General features: G+C 35.6%; 2 protein-coding genes across 3 annotated transcripts; one reads left to right on the forward strand and one right to left on the reverse strand.

Moving 5' to 3' along the window:
* Nucleotides 1–300: 300 nt before the first annotated feature.
* LOC125682549 (UDP-N-acetylglucosamine--dolichyl-phosphate N-acetylglucosaminephosphotransferase-like) lies at nt 301–7,244 on the reverse strand. 2 transcript variants are annotated; one of them, XM_048923190.2, is made up of 9 exons: nt 7,087–7,244; nt 6,802–6,925; nt 6,433–6,646; nt 6,160–6,306; nt 4,661–4,745; nt 2,916–3,104; nt 2,415–2,658; nt 2,103–2,147; nt 301–1,554 (listed from the first exon to the last, which is right to left on the reverse strand). In XM_048923190.2, exons 1-8 carry the CDS (start codon nt 7,242–7,244, stop codon nt 2,124–2,126), a joined length of 1,185 nt encoding a protein of 394 aa, XP_048779147.1. In that variant the 3' UTR covers nt 301–1,554; nt 2,103–2,123. The 2 variants fall into 2 exon arrangements, with proteins under 2 accessions (XP_048779147.1, XP_048779146.1); XM_048923189.2 differs by lacking the exon at nt 2,103–2,147.
* Nucleotides 7,245–7,312: 68 nt separating this feature from the next.
* Nucleotides 7,313–15,353, forward strand: LOC125682551 (histone H2A-like). Its single transcript, XM_048923192.2, has 2 exons — nt 7,313–7,525; nt 14,831–15,353. Exons 1-2 carry the CDS (start codon nt 7,417–7,419, stop codon nt 15,121–15,123), a joined length of 402 nt encoding a protein of 133 aa, XP_048779149.1. The 5' UTR covers nt 7,313–7,416; the 3' UTR covers nt 15,124–15,353.
* Nucleotides 15,354–22,454: the final 7,101 nt, after the last annotated feature.

Genomic DNA, 22,454 nt, shown 5'->3' on the forward strand with positions numbered 1-22,454 from the left:
TTAATTATCCTCACAATATACAGCAAAACACTAGACAGTTATTCCTTAACTATCTGAATTGTTCACCAGTATCAAAGGAACCACTGAGAGAGTATTCTATTTATAGTAACCTAAAATTGGCCTCATTCTTAAGTGTCTAAATGATCATACTCCTTTTAAAAAATAAATATGTTTAGAAACAATGATTGGAAACCTTTCTAGATAGATCTTAAAACACCAATATATATATATAGAGAGAGAGAGAGAGAGAAAAGAGAAGAGATGAGAGAAATGGTACTCAAAACTCAAACAAACACTTGGTGACAGTTTATATTATACTTTATTTCTCTCTGACTGACTAGATTTATTTTTAGACATTATCTCTTGATAATAACCATACACTGTGCAGTCATACCATTTTCAAAAATGTTGTTACCACTGTATAAATGCAGAACAAATCTTGGCCAAATTAGAGTATTTTGGACAAACCAGATCCTATCTAGAAATTTAAAAGTCTGGTGGTTTTGAACATCAGTAAATCTATATACGGCTTTACAACATAAGGTAGCACATATTCCTATCAGTAAACATGTATTCTATAAACCAACAAAAACTGCACTTTATATATGTACATGAAAAATAATGCTGCAGCACATTTATGTGTGATGTATTACTATTCAGTTCATATGTATTATTACTACAGTAACTTGGATCACACTCTGTAAATAAAACGATACATTAATGGGTAGATATCAAATTAGGTGATTACATAGTATTAATTGCTATTCAGTAGTGGAATGCAACAAGTTTATGATCTGCGAATTTTAAAGACATTTTAAAGAGATACCAAGATCTGATACTCAGAGACTTGATATTTTATAGACATGTTACAGTGTAAAAAGACACCGTGATTTGATATTTGGAGACCTGATATTATATGGGCATTTTTAAGAGATAGAGATTTGATATTTTGTGAAATAAACAATACTAAATATGTACATGTATTTAGTAACACTTCAAATTTAGTCAACTTTTAAGGTTAAGAATTTTCTGTTGAAGGTTCTCTTTTTCAAAAATACACATAAAACTATGTTCCATACCAAGAGGTTGATGAACAAAATCACCTTGCTTATATACTGATTAAGATCTCAGAAAATTGAAACAAATTTTGAACACTACATGAGGATGCTTGAATGTGATTTAATGAGGTTGCCTTTTTTTGGTAAGAAAATGATTTATCCTTGATTTCTAAACAATCTTTTTCAAAGTTATTGAAAAATTCTATTTTTCTTTGTGGAACTGTATATCAAAAATGGAATTTAATGATATGAAAATCCATCAAATATAACATAAAACATAGAATCACGATTTTACACTCTGAAAGTTGAGCAAATGGAAGCTTACAGCTTCACAAGTCTTGTTAAGTTGTATAAATAGCCTTTGGCATAAAAATGTTATTATCCTCAATACATGTACAAAACTGGCTTTCTAATGATCCTTCTTTGGAATTCCCTAATCGTAAAAAACCTTGGACAGCTGGTACCTTATTCCAAATGCAAGAACGCTGCATAAAACCTGCATAAAAAGAAAGCCGATATAAATTAAATTAGAATTTACTAGACATTTCTTGATACATGTACACAACGTCCAAAATGTAAACGTAGTTCTATGTTCTGTGCCCATATAAAGAAGAATGAAGAGAAACGAAACATAATTGTATTTAAATTTCAAAACAGTTGGGTTTTTTTCTGAATCAGCAGGTCTTGAGAAAATAAGATTAAAAATCAATTCCTTTCTTTTTTCATTTTAGTGGTGCATCTTGCATTGAGATTTAAAAAAAAAAAATGTATCTCGTCAGGCATTGACTTCGTTGTCGTTAAGGTAGAAAAAGGTTGTGAAAAATTTCCCTTTAATGAAAGAACGAAAAGGGAGATCTTCCTTTCAGTAGTTTTCGGAGGTTAACATGTATGACCATATAAGGAAGATTTCACATATAGATATTTTGCTATTCTGATTCAGAGGAGACTTTTTTAAACACCCATTTCTATTTTTACTATTTCCCATAAATCTTCCCTTGATAAAAAGCATGGCCCTTCATTTGAACAAAAATGAATCCACTTTACTTGGGAAGAGTTTGTGCCAAGTCAGTTGAAATTGGCCATGTGTTTCTGGAGAAAAAGTCAGAAATGAGACAAATTTTGAACAATGATGACAAATAAGTTTTTCATTAGAATAGGTAAATTGAGCCTATGTCTCAGGCATAGACACTTGACACAACAAAGCAAAATCCTGTATACATTGAAAATCATTTGCTTACATTAAATGTTACCTAGTACAAATATGTGATTTTCAATGTATGTTTATTTTTAGTAACATTAAGCACCTCTGAGCTCAGAAGATTAGCAGTCCTCATGAAATCAATAATTGATAGTTACCTGTATTGCTAACAAGATGGTGACTAGAGTCTTTTCATGAAGAGGCCCACAAAATTTCAGGAGCAGGTTTATAAGAGTCATGTTATTACACTCCATAAGCTGGTTCTCCTCCCCCACACCTTCCCTCACATCCAGCAAGTACAACATCCTGAACACAGTCACAGAAAACTTTCCAAGAATGTTTAAATTCTGATACTTAAAGGTTGTTGTACTCATTCTCACTGTGTCACTTTTTGGATCATATCTAAACAAAAAATAAAATGCAATATTTTCAGTGTATGTTGTCAACAAGAGTTTTTTTTTTTTTTTTTTAATTTACCAATATTTATGAAAACTGAAGGGAAAATATGCCAAATTTTGTTTACTGACTAAAAGTCAGTCTGTAAAAAGGAGAGTAACTCTGTTTAGAAAATTGAGCAGCTTTCATAATTTTCCTGAATATTTGTTATCCTTTTCTTTAAAAGACTTTCTTACATTAAAAAAATATGACTTAATGCTTACTTGGGCAATCGATGTCTTGGACATGGCACCATTTTAAAAAGCTGGGGTACGGAGTATATAAAATTGAAGACTTGGGGTATAAAAAAGAGTAACATAGTCTTGCTAAAGTGTCCTAAAATTGCCACTACTGCAAATGTCATTCCTGAGAAATAGCAGAAAGTGTCTCCCACAAATACATCTGCCGGGTACCTGAAAATGACAACCATATTTAAGGTTATGCATATCTGACAGTAACAAGAGATGTTTGTAAAACACATATGCCCCCCATGGTGCAAAATTGAAAAGGGTTATACACACACACATCATTTAATTGAGAGTAGTATCATCAATTCAAAATATTGAGCAGACAATATCTTCCTATGTCAAGAGTGGATAGACCATGTGACCTAAAAATCAATAGGGGTCATCAACTCCTGAAGATGTACCAGTGTACCAAGTTTGATGTCTGTCAAGCAAAGGGTTCTCAAGATATTGAACGGACAGTATATTCCTATGTCCAATTTGACCCTTGACTTTTGACCATGTGACCTTAAAATAATTAGTAGTCATCTTCTCCTGAAGATGTACCAGTGTACCAAGTTTGATGTGTGTCAAGCAAAGGGTTCTCAAGATATTGAGCGGACAGTATATTCCCATGTACAGTTTAACCCTTGACCTTTGACCATGCGACCTCAAAATCAATAGGTGTCATCTTCTCCTGAAGATGTACCAGTGTACCAAGTTTAATGTCTGTCAAGCAAAGGGTTTTCAAGATATGGAGCAGACAGTATATTCCAATGTCCAGTTTGACCCTTGACTTTTGACCATGTGATCTGAAAATCAATAGGGGTAATTTTCTCCTGAAGATGTACCATTGTACCAAGTTTGATGTCTGTCAAGTGAAGGGTTCTCAAAATATTGAACGGACAGTATATTCCTGTCTAGTGTGACCCTTGACCTTTGACCATGTGACCTCAAAATCAATAGTGGTCATCTTCTCCTTAAGTCGTATCAGTGTACTAAGTTTGATGTCTGTCAAGAAAAGGGTTCTCAAGATACTGAGCAGACATTATATTCCCATGTCAAGTTTGACCCTTGACCTTTGACCATGTGACCTCAAAATCAATAGGGGTCATCTTCTCTTGAAGATGTACCAGTGTATCAAGTTTGATGTCTGTCAAGCAAAGGGTTCTCGAGATATTTAACGGACAGTATATTCCTATGTCCAGTTTGACCCTTGATCTTTGACCATGTGACCTCAAAATCAATGGGGGTCATCTTCTTCTGAAGATGTACTGGCGTACCAAGTTTGATGTCTGTCAAGCAAAGGGTTCTCTAGACATTGAATGGTCAGTATATTCCTATGCCCAGTTTGACCCTTGACCTTTGACCATATGACCTCAAAATCAATAGGGGTCATCTACTCCTTAGGATGTACCAGTGTGCCAAGTTTGATGTCTTTCAAACAAAGGGTTCTCAAGATATTGAGCGGACATTATATTCCTATGTCCAGAGTAGATTGACCTTTGACCTTTTGACCTGAAAAACAATAGGGATCCTCTTCTATTCATAACTAACCCACATATGAAATATCATTATCATCAAGTGAATGGTTCTCAAGATATTGAGCGGACAACACATGGTCTACAGACCGACCGACATACCGACAGGTGCAAAACAATATGCCCCCTCTTTTTCAAAGGGGGGCATAAAAATGCCTTGAAAACGCTAGATCTGTATTATGGAAAGTTACATAAGGTTTTTACCAGTTGTGTATGAAAATGGCCAGACAGACAGCAGTGTATGGTAAAATGAAATATATGCTGAAGACATGTGCTTCTCTGCAACGCCCTGGAAAAAATACAAATGATAAACAATAAGTAACCTATTTATTATGTAATATTTATGTTACATAACATTCTAACATGATTTTGCAATAAAAACCTTAAAACTTTAAAGTCTGAAGTATGTTATTTGCCAAATAAAGATCCTATTGGTATCACATTGAGTATTCGGGTAACGGTATGGTTAATGTGCTAGTATTTTACAGCTGTAACTGGAGTTTCATCCTCAGGATTGGAAGTGGTTGTATATGAGAGGGCATCGTATAAACAAGGACCCCAATTAACTAAGTAATTAATGATGTCAAGTGTACCTCCATCCCCTTTTCTTTCTTTTTATTATCCTACATTTATTCAAACATTCAAGTGAATTTCATCCTCTTAGATTCCAGTGATGTAAGAAGAGTTGTAAAAACAATGTACCCATTTATAACCTGCCAAATTTAAACCTTAAAGGGCAAAGCAAACCAAAAAACAAATTTACATGATAAATGATAGGATTAATTATATTATAAAAAATTGTCATACTATTCTGTTGATATACCTAGATATTTGAAAACGTTAAAAATTGAAATTCCCGCCATCTATAGAGGCTACCATGATGTGAAACTCTTGTATTCAAGACCACAAAAATCAATAATTTTGACGTCACACCGTCTGTTCCGGTTTTGATGTGATTCTAAGATGAGCATATGATATGGTAGATTTTACAAATAAATAGGTTGATGCCATCCCATCAAGCTGTTAATTGCACTAATGCAAAGGGAAGATGTGAATTTTTTACCCTTGAAATTCCTGACCCAACCAAGTCATCTGAAAAGAAAAGACTATGTAACTGGATCCATCATTTGCGTAATGACAAGTTGTGGTTCGGGACATTGTGTACCATCTGTCTGGTCTGCAACTTGAATGAACATCTTCTTTCATCAATTCCCTCTTGTGAAAGAACGGACTCAAATCTATACGGCTCCAAACTTAACTGTTCATGACTTGTCATGTTTACAGTGCTTCTGATGAATTAACAGGAATCGACGGTGTGACGTCATAAATTAAACTTCAATGGCCGCTCTCTGAGTGGCGGGTAATTTAAAATATATTATAGATTAATATTTATTTAATCGTTAAGCAAGGATTTTTGTTGTTAAAGACTGTCATTTACGATATCAGTAAGTAGTACTTAATTCATAAAAGGAACAATGTAGTTAGGGTTGCCTTTCCCTTTCAATGGCTGTAGCTTTGCATTTGGATTTAAAAGATTATATACCAATCTACACTTTGTGTCAGTAATTTACTTTGTCATCCTTGCCAAATTTTAATAAAATCTATTAAATAACAAAAGAGGAGTTGAAATGACAAGCAATGATAGAAGGATTGATTGAATGAAATGCATGTAGTAGTATACATAGAAGTACAAATTAATTTACCATTCAGTTCAATGAAATTAAAGGTAAGCACAGACAGCGCAATGATAAGAGACTGTCCAGTTTCCAACCCATTCACTCCAGACAAAATGTTGATAGCATTGGTGCAAAATACAGCCAACATTCCCATGTAAACATAATACAATATTCCTGTTAAAAAAAGAAACAATAATGTCAATATTTCATAACAATTAAAACATCTATAATGTACTGTAGCAATAGACATTCACAATACATTTCAGAGGAATTTAATTTGGTGGGAAACCATCGTCTTACCTAAATCTACATCGTGACCCAAATAAAAGCGCAGGGGTTTAGGAACTATTATAACAGTTGAATCAAAGTTAACAAAGTACACCATTAACAATGGTAAAGATGCCATGGTCGGCAGAAACAGTTTGTGTCTCCACTTCAGCTCCAAGACGTCATCAGCAAATCCCAAAAATATCATGCAGCATATGGACAGTAAGGCGGCTATGTACTCTATATACTGGAACAGGCAAACAGAATATTCATGTAAATGTCTATGGCATAAAGAAGAACTCTAAATATGAGAAATAAACAAATAATTATAAAAAGCAAACATGATTTGTTTTGCACATATAAGTGACAGTTAAGAAAATGTTTTCGTTCAGATCAACTCACCTCATGATGTGGGAAAGAATTCGTCAAATTGTCGGTCAGAATATGCTTGTAAAATGGCACTGGGATAAACAGAAACATAATAACTAGGAAAATGGCACCGCATATCATTCCTTGAGATTCCGGGCTACAAAATAGTGAAATAAACAGATTCTATAAAAGTATACTAAAGTCGTGAACTTTTCTTCACATTCCTATTTTGTCTGCTTTCATTCTGTCAATACAATACGCATTGTTTCACTGCATTTTTCAGCAACATCTACAAAATAAGAAGAATACAACACTCACATTTTTATCTTTTCTCGTTTGCTCATGTCTACTCCATAGAGGTGGGCATTGATAAACATCGCTCTGAACTTTGGGATGATGTTGTAACAAACAATAAAGCCCAACATCGACATCACAGCGTTCACAAGAATATGAATTTGCGTGTCAGACAACTCCATAGTTTATATTTTACTCTGTTACCGGTTACAATCTGATGCAAGTTGTCTACTGACCACCATGATACCTCTCGCGAGATGATACGTAACCTACTTTCATTTTCGATTCGAGGCACGGACTCGGTTACATTTGGCGCCATTATAGTAGTGGGTGTTGAAGCATACGGACGATAAAATGTCAGGCCGTGGAAAAGGAGGAAAAACGAAAGCAAAGGCAAAAAGCCGTTCATCCAGGGCAGGTCTTCAGTTCCCAGTTGGGAGAATCCATAGACTTTTGAGGAAAGGTATAGAGCCAACGTTATGTCGAAGACAACATATACTGTCTTGACAACACAAACGTAGATTCTACATACATTAATCACCATCTGAAAACAACTGATTTGTCAGTAGATATCAAATATTTTGCCACGAAATTTGGAAACAACTGTTTAAAATTGCTGGGTTGATAATCGCCGTAATGAGGGAAATTGTTTATTGTGGAGGGCCCCCCCCCCCCCCCCCCCCCCTCCACAATAAACAATTTCCCTCATTACGGCACAAAATTTACAAATTGACCCAACAAAACTCGGGTAAATGAAAACGCATTGTATTTGTGTGCATTTTATTCTGATAGTAGATAAGTTCAAACTTTTTCAGAAGAAAATGGATCTTTTGCAGAAAAATACCAGTGGAGTACATCGACTTCTGGAGAACCTGTACCCAGAAATTTGGGTACGAGTTCTCAGGAGAACTCGTACTGGGGTACAAGTTCTCCAAGAAAAGTCGTACCCATCAATATCTGGGTACAAGTTCTCCTGGAGAAAAACTGTCATTTTATTGGATAAATCTGGGTACGAGTTCTCCTGCAGAAAAAAACTTTGTCATTTCTGTCATAAAAATCTGGGTACGAGTTCTCCTGATGAAAAACTTGCTCATTTTTTCATATAAATCTGGGTACGAGTTTTCCTCCATGTGCCGGAGAATAGAGGTACGCTATAAATTACAATATCGCAGGTTTAAATTTGGTGTTTAATTGCAATAATTTTACTAATTATCGTCTCAAGCCAAACAGCAATTCAAATGAAAAAACAAAACAAGTATAATAATTGTATTTACTTTTTTTATTCAATTGAAAGGAATAGTCATAGTAAATTATGTATAATGTATGAAATTCTCGATTTTTTCAAGGAGAAATTGTACCCAGATTCCAATACCTAAAATGGTACAATTCTTAATGAGATAAACTCGTATCAAAATTTTGATTACTATATAATGATTAATATATAATAACTTTTTCTCCAGGAAAATTCTTACCAGAATTCCTATGACAGAAAAGACATAGTTTCTCTCCAGGAGAATCCATTTAATAAAGTGCTTAAATTTTTTTTCTCCATAACTAGATTTTCATAAAAAAAAAAATTCTCCAGGAGAACTCGTACCCAGATTTTTATGATAGAAATGACGTTTTTCTCCAGGAGAACTCGTACCCAGATTTATCAGATAAAATGACAAAGGTTTTTTTTCTCTGGTAGATCTCGTACCTTGATTTTTATAACAGAAATGACAAAGTTTTTCTGTGGGAGAACTCGTACCCAGATTTTTATGATACAATTGACAAGTTTTACTCTTGAAGAACTCGTACCCACATTTCTATTACTTAAAATAGTTTTTCTCCAGGAGAACTCGTACCCAGATATTGATGGGTGCGACTTCTCTTGGAGAACTCGTACCCAAATTTCTGGGTACGAGTTCTCCTGATACCAGTACATCTCTTCGTGTTTCACGTGAAAAGAAGAAAAAGTACTAAAATGTCTGATACTTCTGTAAATATACTTGTCAAAACAAAAACACTTACTTTGCATTTTGGATTTTAGACTGCTTCCCTCTTATGTAGCAACTTTGATATGCAATTTCTTGATTATGTTGTCAATTTCATAGAAACAATTTGCATCGTGTTGAGTATGTGTTGCACTTATTCAGCGTTGCACGGAATTTGCTATTCTTTTCAATAAAGACGTCAAAACACCTGTTTATGGTAATGTTTATTTCTCGCTAAAGAGGGATGATCATGTTTTAGCGAGAATATCTCGCTATAGGGGAAGTGTTCCCAACCTGTTCAAGTTTGTTCAAATAAAGGGCCATGCCCCCTTCAAAGGGGAGATAATAGTGTGGGGACATTTAAAAATCTTCTCAAAAACCACTGGGCCAGAAGAGCTGAAATTTACATGAAAACTTCCTGAGATAGTGCAGATTCAAGTTCGTTAAAATCATGGCTCCCCAGGGATTGGATGGGGCCGTAATAGGGGATCAAAGTTTTGCATACCAATATATAGGGAAAATCTTCTCTCAAAAACTACTGGGCCAGAAGAGCTGAGATTTACATGAAAGCTTCCTGACATAGTGCAGATTCAAGTTTGTTAAAACCATGGCCCGCGGGGATAAGATGAGGTGACAATAGGGGATCAAAGTTTTGCATACAAATATATAGGGAAAATATTGAAGTCTTCTCAAAAAAACTACTGGGCCAGGAAAGTGGAAATTTACATGAAAGCTTTCTGACGTAGTGCAGATTTAAGTTTCTTAAACTCATGACCCCTTGGGTTAAGATGGGGTCACAATAGGGGATCAAAGTTTTACATTACTAATAAATAAGGGGGGGGGGATTTAAAATTTCTCCTTAAGAACCAATGGGCTAAAGAAGATTACATTTGCACAAACGCTTCCTGACATAGTGCAGGTTGAAGTTTGTAAAAATCATGGTCCCCGGGGGTAAGATGGGGCCACAGTAGGGGATCAAAATTTACATACAAATATATAGGGAAAATTAAAAAATTTCTGATGAAAATTCACTGGGCCAGAGAAATTTACATTTACATGAAAGCTTCCTGACATAGTCTAGATTCAATTTTGAAAAAATCATGGTCCCCGGGGAGTAGGTTGGTGCCACAATAGGGATCAAAGTTTTACATCCGAATGTCCTGTGATGATTTTTCTTTTTTGCGAAGATTGTGAGCGATTTGGTCACAAGTTCTCATTTTGTATCTTGTCAAAGTTGAATTTTAAACAATAAAATGCAGGGTTTGACACTAAGGCACGTCCGACCAACTGAGTCTACTAAAATGATAGGTCTGGTCGGGTAAACTGTTGATTTACAAGTCCGACTGGTCATGTTTAAAAATTTACAAGAAACTTTACTTTAAACCATATTATATTTTATTCTGAACTAATAAAAAAAATAATAACTAAAGAGTTTCCGAGCAATTTTGAACTGCGTGATGACATTATCTATATTTATGCCCCCAAGATCGAAGATAAGGGGGCATATTGTTTTTGTCCTGTCTGTAATTCTGTCATTCTGTCTGAAACTTTAACCTTGCTAATAACTTCTGAACAGTAAGTGATAGAGCTTTGATATTTCACATGAGTGTTCCATGTGACAAGACCTTTCCGTGGGTACCAATATTTTTGACCATGTGACCTTGACCTTGGAGTATGACCTACTTTTTGAAAACTTTAACCTTGCTAATAACTTTTGAACAATAAGTGATAGAGCTTAGATATTTCACATGAGTATTCTTTGTGACGACCTTTCCGTGGGTACCAATATTTTTGACCTTGGAGTATGACCAACTTTTTGAAAACTTTAACCTTGCTAATAACTTCTGAACAATAAATGATAGAGCTTTGATATTTCACATGAGTGTTCCTTGTGACAAGACCTTTCCGTTGGTATTAAACCTTTTGACCTTGACATTTAACTTTTAATTTTTTTTTACATTGGTCATAACTTCTAAATGGTAAATATTAGAGCTTTCATATTGTACATGAGCATTTCTTTTGACGAGATCTTTCTACTGGTACCAAGATATTTGCCCTTGTGACCTTGGCCATCTTTGGAATTGGCCATTATCGGGGGCATTTGTGTTTCACAAACACATCTTGTTTTAGTTCTAAAAGATAATTCGCGGTCTGAAGTGGTGTTTTACGACATCTACTCGTAATGTGTGTAAAGTTATGTTAAGGATAAATAGATATGAATTGAATTCATTTCAATTTTCAAAAAAAAAGTTTATTTGAATTTGGTATAAGAAAGTGTTTATCAAAGTAATAAATTGTGTCATAAACAGCCATTTTTGGTGTTGACATATGTGCGGGAATGATACGACTTCTCGTCCTCAAGGAAAGGTATCCCAAGGGAAGAAAAGGAAAAGATTGGGAAGAAACGAAGCGGGCTTTTGAAATATAATTTTTTTTTTTTAAATTGTTGAGGTCATTTTATTCTAAATGGACTAAAGAATTTCCGTGCCGGGTAGAATTGAAAGAAACAGAAAATGTATTTGAAAATAAAAGCATCAAACTGCAGGATTGTTTTGAGTTGGACACTCAAATGTGTTTTAGTTCAAACTTGACGTTTGTCATTTGGATTAAATATTAAAATATGGAGAAACTATCAGTTTTTAGCTCACCTGAACCGAAGGTTCAAGTGAGCTTTTCTGATCACATTTTGTCCTGCGTCCGTCTGTCTGTAAACTTTTCACATTTTCATCTTCTTCTCATGAACAACTGGGACAATTTCAACCAAACATGGCCAAAAGCATCCTTGGGTGAAGGGCTTTCAAGTTTGTTCTAATGAAGGGCCATGTCCCTTTCAAAGGGGAGATAATCACAAAAATGCAAAAATAGGGTGGGGTCATTTAAAAATCTTCTTCTCACGAACCACTGGGCCAGAAGAGCTGAAAGCTTCCTGACATATTGCAGATTTAAGTTTGTTCAAAGCATGCCCCCCCCCCCCCCCCCCCCCCCCCCCGGTGGTAGGATGGGGCCACAAGGGGGGATCAAAGTTTGACATACAAATATATAGGGAAAAACTTTAAAAATCTTCTCAAGAACCACTAAGCCAGAAAAGCTGAGATTTACATTAAAGCTTCCTGACATAATGCAGATTCAAGTTTGTTCAAATCATGGCCCCCGGGGGTAGGATGGGGCCACAAGGGGGATCAAAGTTCTACATACAAATATATAGTTAAAATGTTTTTCTCAATAACCACTGAGTCAGAAAAGCTGATATTTACAAGAAAACTTTCTGACATAGTGGCAGTGCAGATTCAAGTTTGTTCAAATCATGGCCCCCGGGAGGTAGGATGGGGCCACAAGTGGGGGGGGGGTCAAAGTTTTGCATACAAATATAGGAAAAAGCTTTTAAAATCTTCTTCTCAAAAACCATTGGGCCAAAGAAGTTGACATTTACATGAAAGCTTTCTGACATAGTGTAGATTCAAGTTTGCAAAGGGTAGTTTGGTCCATAATAGGGACTAAGGTTTTACATGAAAATATATATGGAAAGTCTTCAGATATGGGCCAAGGTGACTCAGGTGAGCGATGTGGTCCATGGGCCTCTTGTTTACAAATATTCTGCTATACAATGTCAGTTTACCCAAATTACTCAATAAAGATATCTATATATTATTTGATAAACATAAACATCACCTTGATTATATAGAGTATATAGTAGATGTAACATAATGGGCTTAAAAAATTGCAAATTGCTGCAGAAGGCCACCCTAAACCAGAAATAAATCACTGAAATTGTTTTACTTGAGTATGACTGTAGATAAGTCCATTTGAGGAAATTTGGTTTAAGGTTGAAAATGGTTAAAATATGAGGAATTTTACTTTGAGATTTAGCAGCCTGTTAAACGTCAAACCTTTAAAGACCCAAATAAAATACCTTAAGGTTTCTTTATGGATCACTGGATGTGGGCGGAGCTCATCTATGGTCATTGTTATTTACTTGGCCAAGAGATAAGGGTGCTGTGTATACTTTTGATGTACACAGGAAGGGTCTCAGGCCATCTGCAGTGTTTCTGTGGTCATAGTCTTTGTATAATGGTTGTATCCCTATGGCTAGATGACACACAGTGAGTCAGTCTACACCACCCCCTCATTCTCTCTTTTACTCTCAGTCATTGGCTCAATGAATAATTTCATTTATAAATATAGAACTATCATAAATTGATAATAAACTAGATAATTTATATTTTTAACGAAGTTCAGGGGGGTATACAGGAATCACTCTGTCTGTCTGTGCAGATTCGTGTCCGGGCCATAACTACTTTGTTCTTTGACATAGGCATACCATATTTGGCACACAGGTGGATCACCGTGAGACGATGTGTCGAGTACCTTCATGACCTCTATATGACCTTGACCTCAAGGTCAAAATTGATTATAGGGTTTTGACAGTCATACCATAAGACATGGGTGTACCACCATGAGACTATGTGTCATGTACATTCATGACCTCTTTATGATTTGACCTTTGATCTCAATGTCAAAATTATAGGTTTATACCATGGATTTGTGTATAGGTTATATCTTCCATTTTCTTCTACAAAGGCACACCATATTTTTTTTAAATAACACGCCAGTTTATTATTGGAAACCGGTGTTTTCCTTTTACATTTCTGAGTCGGCCGTTTCGTAAGCAAAAGCGCTATACCTCTTTCATTATTATATTCAAGTTATGTAGAGTATATATGTAGGACTCCAAAGTGCGATGGTGCGAGGCAAATGCGCCATAATGCGATGTTGTCAACACGACAAAGTCCGATGGCGCATACTAAATGCACCAAGGTGCGATGGAGTAACACGCCGAAGTCCGTTGGTTTGTAAACCACACAGTGTTTTGGTATAGACTGTACCAACCGTGTGTTGTTTAACCAAAATATCTGTGCAAAATCCATGCAAAAAAAATAAAGATAAGGACTTATTTCATTACCATTTAGTTGTCATGTTAATGAACACAAGATTTTCCAACGCGAAATCGTATAGAATGTTTTGCATAATAGCATACCCCCAGAAATTTATTACGTGTTCATCACAAGTAATAGCTTAAATGATCATGAATTAAAGAATGTTTGGGCAAAGTCGATAGTTCAACAACATATGTACTTTGCCGTTCTCACAATCCTCAACACTGTAAGCTTTGCCGTTGCTGTCGTCCATGTCAATCTTAATCACCCGTGCCTTCCTCCAATACATCCCGCAGAAGTTGGTGTCAGCACTGCAGCAGAAAGAACCTTCATTGGGGGCAAACTAACTTTGTATTTCATCGGTTTCATTTTGAAAGATGTTAAGAATTACGTCACAAACGTTGCTGAACCCCGCACCATCGGTCTTAATCGTCCATAACGCTAACAAACCATCTCACTTTGGCGTGGCCATCACACTTTAGATTCTTACATATATACCAAGTTTCATGAAATTCTTACTCATGCCATCAATAGCCATTAGCATGGTTCTATTGTAGACAGTCTATGTGTTGTATGGAGGCAATAGAATTAATTGGGTTAAATTGTACCGAAAGAGTTGTTACGAAGGAAATGACTAAAAATATTTAACATTGAAATTAATTGAATGAGTCTAGTGAAAGTGACCTAGGCATATGTATTTATGAGATAAAATTGAGAAACAAATCTGCATGATCTTTGACACAGAATACCTCATCAAGGATCAGACAACTTTTAACTGTATGTGAAAGAATTTATAGTGTCAGTAGAGGAAGGGGGGGAGAGAATAACAATTACATTATGAAACATTTATTTCAATAGGAAACTATGCAGAACGAGTGGGTGCAGGTGCCCCCGTGTATTTAGCAGCAGTGTTAGAATACCTGGCAGCAGAAGTCTTGGAGTTGGCGGGCAATGCTGCCCGAGACAACAAAAAGACCAGGATTATTCCCCGTCACCTTCAGCTGGCCATCCGTAATGATGAAGAACTGAACAAACTCCTGTCTGGAGTGACCATTGCACAAGGTGGTGTCTTGCCCAACATCCAGGCTGTGCTCTTACCAAAGAAAGCAGGAACAGCAGGCAAAAAATCATCACAGTCCCAGGAGTTTTAAACAACAGACACTTGGCAGACATTTGGTTTATTATAACGCTATCAGAGAGATGGATGTGTGGTGTGTTCTTAAAAACGAGATTGTCATCTCAGCAATTCAAGATCACGTGATACGGATCAATGTTGTTGTCTCTGCTTAATACTTTTGTCTTGATTTACAATTATTTTTTAGTTTGATGGAGTATGACAGTCTGACACTGAACTTGTTTTAATAAATATTTTTTGTTTTGTGCACTTATTGAAGTATAATGTAAGCGCGCCCTTCCAAACGAGTGTTAATTTGATCAGCCGGTACAATTTGTAGTACCGATATGTTGTCCAACACTGCATTGATATTTGAACATGTCAACTTCTCTACAAGTATTTGGCTATGGGAGTAAAAATCTGTTGCTGAAGAGGATCAGGGCTTACAAGGCCACATGAGTCACCTTGGCCCTTCCATTTTGTTCCATGATATATTGTGGCCTCAACAATTCACAAAACATAAGGGTGGATCATCATCACGAATGTGTTGGAACATGACCTTGCTGTTCTGGAGAAGGTCATGGATCATGGTATAAAATAAAGGTCTTGTCATAAGAATTTTATGTGTAAACTGAAAGCTTTTTTTTCAATGTACATATGATATACCTTTTTTTAAAAGGAGGAAAAGAGCGGGTTTGGTGGTGGATTTTATTTATATATTCAAGAACAAATAATACAAAATTTCAATATCTGAGAACCGAGCCCCTGTGATAGTGACGTCTCGAATATGAGAGACGGGACATGATCACACACACCCAAAAAAACCAACCTAGTTTTAGATATTGAATGAAAGGTGAAGATAACGAACAGTAATCAATCTCATAAGTCATAACCAATACAAAACACGGATCCCTGGATACACCAGAGGTGGGATCGGGTGCCTTGGAGGAGTAAGCATCCCCTGTCGACCAGTCACGCCCGCCGTGAGCCCTATATCTTGATCAATTTAATGGTTGTCCGTAGTCAAAATTTATTCCAAGAACGGCCTTACAATCAATATGAAACACGTCAGACAGCATTTGACCCATTGATGGGTGGTATTGGCAAATTAGATCGTTATAACGATCATAGAATTTGCAAAATGCTGACTTTAAAACTAGACTGTTGAAACCCCTGCGCCATCAGCTTGTTTGTCAGTCGCCTGGTTCGATTGAAAAATTGACCATAATCAGAAGAAGCTCTTGCGTTTCGAATCAGTTGAGATATATAAACACCATATGCAGGTGACAATGAAATATTCATAGGCGTAGTTTGGGTTCGAATATTACCGAGTCTAGGGGGCTGCGTCCCCCAGAAGCTATTGACATTTTAACAACGTAAAAGGTGGGTTTTTTTTTTTTTACCGAGGCAGCTGCCTCGGTTGCCTCAATGGAAGCTACGCCACTGATATTGCTACATAAATGTGGGAAGTTGACGATGGAGAAGATGAAATAATCCCGTTTGTCATAAAGTTGAGTTGTTAGTTTGCCGTTTATATCTACTTTCAATAAAATATCTTGAGTATGAAGCAGAAGTGCACGACTGTGGTGTCTTATTTCGAGTTCACTGGGATATATCGAAAGAACATGTGAATGAAGATTATTGTTAATAGATAATATGATTGATGTTTTCTGCCACACTCAACAATTTTTCAGTTATGGTGAAAGAGAAGAACGCAGATGCATTGTACAACCGACCATCCGCAAGTAAACTAGGAAACTTTCTCACTTCCCGGCGAGCAGGATTCGAACTCGCGTCGACCAGAGGTGAGAGGCTGTGATTTTGAGCGCTCGGCCACGGAGGCCCCCTTAATAGATGATCTAAATGTCGAATTGAAGGCCACAGCAAGATATTTTTTCTCATGTAGAAGTTTTTGAATAAATTCTGCTTTATATGAATATAAAAACAGGTCAGCTAACAAAGGAGCACAATTCATGCCCATTGGAATTCCAACAGACAGTTGAAAGACCTGATCACCAAAAAACCAAGATATTGTCAATGAGGAACTACAGCATATTTTATATTTCAAGTTCAGAGTACTTGTACGTGGAATCTGAGTGGCGTTTAACAAAGTCTTGTTTTGAATGACTGATCACTAGATATGAATATTTCTATGGAGCGCCAAATTAACATAAACTCAAATAATTGAAGATATCTTCAATTATTTGAAGATATCAATTCATTTGATGCGCGCAACAATTTAATTAAAGATCTCTTCAAATAATTAATGATATCTTCCATTCTGAATTCTTGCACGCATTAAATGAATTGATGATAGCATTAATTCTTCTGCTGAATTGATGCGCGCTTAAATTGAATTAATGATCTCTTCAAATGAATTAATGATATCAACAATTTAATTGATGCGCGCTACAATTCAATTGATGAGAGCAATAATTGATAATGCGCGCATTAAAGCAATCGATGAGAGCAATAATTGAATTGATGCGCGCATTAATTCATTTCAATTGAATTAATTATATCTTTAATTCATTTGAAGAAAGCAATAATTCTTTTATAGAGAGCAACTAAATAATTAAAGATATCTTCAATTCAACATATCCACAATTGAATTAATGATCTCTTTAATTAAATTGTTGCTCTCTTTAAAAGAATTGATGCGCGCATTAATTCCTTATTCAAAAGCATTGTAAATGATTAAAGATATCTTCAATTGAATTAAAGAGATCATCAAATTATTTATACCGAGTTAGCAATATTTCTACGAAATTAATGCTCTCATCAATTGAATTAAAGAGAGCAATAATTGAATTAATGCGCGCATCAAATCTATTATTGCTCTCATTAATTCAATTGATGCTCTCATCAATTGAATTGAAGAGAGCAATAATTGAATTAATGCGCGCATTAAATCAATTATTGCTCTCATTAATTCAATTGATGCACGCATTAATTCAATTGATGAGAGCAATAATTGAATTGAAGCGCGCATTAATTCATTTGATGAGAGCAATAATTGATTTAATGCGCGCATTAATTCTATTAAAGAGAGCAATAATTGAATTGATGATATCTTCAAATAATTGAAGATATCTTCAATTATTTGAGTTTATGTTAATTTGGCGCTCCATATATTTCTGTTTGATATAGATTTTTCAGCTTCTCTATCGCCAACTTCCCATATTTCAAACTTCCGCCAGAGTTAGTTTGCTATTAGTAGGTGACGTAATGGAGCCTCGACGGGGAGTTTGCCCATATTTATGTAGCAATATTCCATTATCACCTGCAGATAGTGTTTATATCTCTCAACTGATTCAATACGCAAGAGCTTGTTCTGCGTATGGTCAGTTTTTAAATCGAGGCAAGCTACTGACAAACAAGTTGATGGTACAGGGGTTTCAACAGTCTCGATTGAAGTCAGCATTTCGCAAATTCTATGGTCGTTATAACAATCTAGTTCGTCAATACAACCTATCATTGGGTCAAATGCTGTCTGACGCGTTTCATACCGATTGTTAGGCCGATCTTGGCACACTGATTTTGACTACGAATAACTCCGTTTACCTGATCAGGATATAAGGCTCACGATGGGTGTGACCGGTCAACAGGGGATGCTTACTCCTCCTAGGCACCTGATCCTACATCTGGTGTGTCTAGGGGTCCGTGTTTGCCCAACTGTCTATTTTGTATTGGTTATAGGAGTTATGAGATTGATCACTGTTCGTTATTTTCACCTTATATATATATATATATATATACATATACATGTATATATATAGTGGTGAGAGCATCGCGCTCAAAATCACACGGCCTTTTCACCTCTGCTCGGCACGGGTTCGAATCCCGTTCGCGCTAGTAAGTGAGAAAGTTTCCCAGTTTACTTTCGGAAGGTCGGTGGTCTCTTCCCACTTCTCTCTTCCACCAATAAAAACTGGCACCACTAGATATTACTGAAAAATTTCTGATTGTGGCGGAAAAACAGCAAATCAATCCAGCTGACAAAGCTTGTAATAAATTGTATTTGTAAAGCTCATTTTAGTAACTATATTTCAAACAAACTTGCTTTGATTACATAATTGGTAATCCAACTTATTCTCCAAAGAAGTAGGTACAGTTTCTACAGTCATCTGGCCCAAAATATTGATGATTTCACATGGAGCTCAAATCCTCGCATTCAATTAAAGAATAGTTTAGCAAACCCAAATTCACTCAGTTTGATCAGCAAAATGATTTGTGTCATATGACGAGAGCTTGCAGTTGGCATAAAATTGCAAAAATGCCATTTTCAATGAAAATATCCACAAATTCAGGTGGTTTTTCTTTTAGAAAACATACAGCGCATGCGTCGAGCAAATTCATATTGAAGCATGTTTTTTTCCTCAAATAATACACAATATATATCATTTTCATTTTTGGCTCGACAAATGCGCACATCTTTTCCTGAGCAATAATTTGTATGACATTTGACAGTTTTCAGGCTTATTTTGAGAAAAAGGCGGGAAATGTCTTATTCATGATGTCATAATGCTATCCATTTAGGACTATCATTCTGATTTTGTTGACATAGTATACCTGGCATTTATTTTACTTTCTAAAACGCTGATTAAGGTTAATTCCAGACACATTTTATAGAGAGAAATTTTTTGGGCCTTTTTATGTATACAACCGTACCTTGTTCTTCCCTTTCAAAATACGATATTATGCCAAATCACGTTTCATTTTAACACTCTTGATACCCCGGTAAATGGGACAAATAAATGTGAATTGCCGTATACTTATACTGGATTTCAAAACTGTACACAATTTTAAGCCTTGCAATGGAAACCCTCGTAACCCCCTGTAACCTTGCATTTAATGATAAGTGGGTGTTGAGAGAATGATCTGTAACTCTCGTAACCTTAAAATAAAGGTGGTCGATATTTACCTAGATTTTCAGCACTATAAGACATATGTTTGATATGCTACACTGGATAAAAATATTGTCCCTATTGTAACCTGGTTACAAAATTGCCACCAGGGAAACTGCACCAATTTCTTGCCATATCTACGGTAATCGTTTTAAAAGCAGTTTTCTACATCAAAATTGCCGTAAATTTAATCATTGTGATCCTCCATTAGGACGGGAATTTCTGAAAATGTTTCAGTATCACCCTCCATCCCCCTACTGTTTTCTATCGCCTAGAACGTTGATTGTTTTAAAAATGAAGTTAAACGTGTTATTGTTCTAAATAAACAATTGTTACTTGGGTTACCCCCCTTTGCTTAGATACTCGTTACAATTTAGCAGTTTTTTGAAAACGTTTTTATTTAATTTTTCTGCTTAAATTAAATTTTGTCGTGGAAGAAAGTATTATATTTGAAAAAAAATCTGTCTAACATCATCTTTTTCATGTAGTTATGTTTATTTCAAAAGATTAAAGAAGAAATAGCCATTTGAAATTTGAGGGCGAGACAGCCCCTTGACAATAGGCCGAGACAGAGATATCTTGCAGCTGTCTCACCCTAGCCAACTGATACACTTCTAGGTATATGATATAGTAAATGATCTCTACTCCTCACGAAAGTATTAACTGCTGTCAGGAATAAAACCTCATACACATTGTGCCACAACATATGCAAGAATTAGCGTAAATCAAATGTGGATCTTCAAACTTTTGAACAAATTTGAAATCGTCAAACTTTTCCAAAATCAAGAGGAAACGTAAAAACTATAAATTAAAGACCAGGGTTTTGTTTTACATCATAGAAAACTGCTTCTTTAAAAACAAAAAGCACCGAACGTGGGAATGTTTATATTTTGTGATCTGTCATCTAAAAACTACTTGTTAAACAGCACTCTGATTCTATACACAAATACTCTGAATTGATATAAAAAAGATGGAGTTCCTCATTGACAATATTTACGTAATCTTTGTGACCATATGTTCCAACAGTGTTGGAATTCCCATGGACACAAATTGTGCTCCATTATTGACCCATTTTTGTATTCTCTATGAGCAGAATTTATTTAAAATCTTCTACATGTGAAGAAAAAATCTCCTACTCGACATTCAGATATATTGACCTTTTTTCTATTAACAATAACCATTCTTAGATGTATTCAATATAAATATCCCAGTGAACTCGAAATAAAAAGACACCACAGAGTCTTCCATATCTGCTTCATATTTAGAGATCTAATTGAACATAGGTGTTAGCGGCAAACTAACAACACAATTACTTCAGCTTCTCCATCGTCAACGTCCCATATTTATGTAGCATTGTTCCATTATCACCAGCACAGTTTATGCCTAGATAATTTAATGCGAACGTCCCTTTTCTTAAAAGAAGGGGGGTGGCAATAAAACGAGTATTGATAGTTTAATGATATATATACTTAAGATTGACACCTGTGACCTATACAAAATTCGAGACGTTCTATTTTAAAACTATGTCAGTTCAGTATAAAGATAGTGTACTTATTTGAGTCTAGAAACGAAAGGTCTGGAAACCTCGTTTTTTTAATATACCAAATAGAGTTGGGAAAACACGGAACCCTGGATATACCAGAGGTGGGATCAGGTACCTAGGAGGAGTAAACATTCCCTGTCGACCGATCACACCCGCCGTGAGCCCTATATCTTGATCTTGATGAGTTATCCGTAGTCAAAATCAGTATGCCAAGAACGGTCTAACAATCGGTAGGAAACACTTAAGACAGCATTTGACCCAATGATGGGTTGTATTGGCTAGATCGTTAAAACGACCACAGAATTGTGAAATGCTGACTGTTTAAACCCCTGCACCATCAACTTGTTTGTCAGTATATACATCAGTATTGAAGTATATAAATGCAAAAGACTTTAAGAGCATAATTTTTTTTGAACATCTTTGTAAATTAATGTAACTTGACTACTGTGAAGAGACCAGTATATACTATCTTTAAATATTTATCATTATAACTATACGGTCAACTTAGGACTACATTGTTTATATATTATTCCTTGAGTAATTTCTATGTTATTCTACTGTTGATATATCTACATCAACGTTGTATATGATATTTCTATGACTTCGAAAAATATCGTTTATTATACATATAGTGATATTATGTATTTTCATATAAATTATATATATGCCTTATATAAAATAATAATCATAATAAAATACATTCAATCCAATTGGTTCCCTGGCACCATTCGTGAGAATTATGCGGGAGTATCCGAGGATATTTTATCCCAAATAATAATATGTATACTTTCTAATAAATGATGGGGTGGGGAGGGGGACAAAAAAAAAAACAACTAACAATACACAAGACAAGCTCTTGCATATTGAATCACAGCGCCCCTCCAACCCCCCCCCCCCCCCCCCCCCCCCCCCCCCCCC

The sequence above is a fragment of the Ostrea edulis genome, chromosome 2, assembly GCF_947568905.1.
Source record: "Ostrea edulis chromosome 2, xbOstEdul1.1, whole genome shotgun sequence".
NCBI lineage: Eukaryota > Metazoa > Mollusca > Bivalvia > Ostreida > Ostreidae > Ostrea > Ostrea edulis.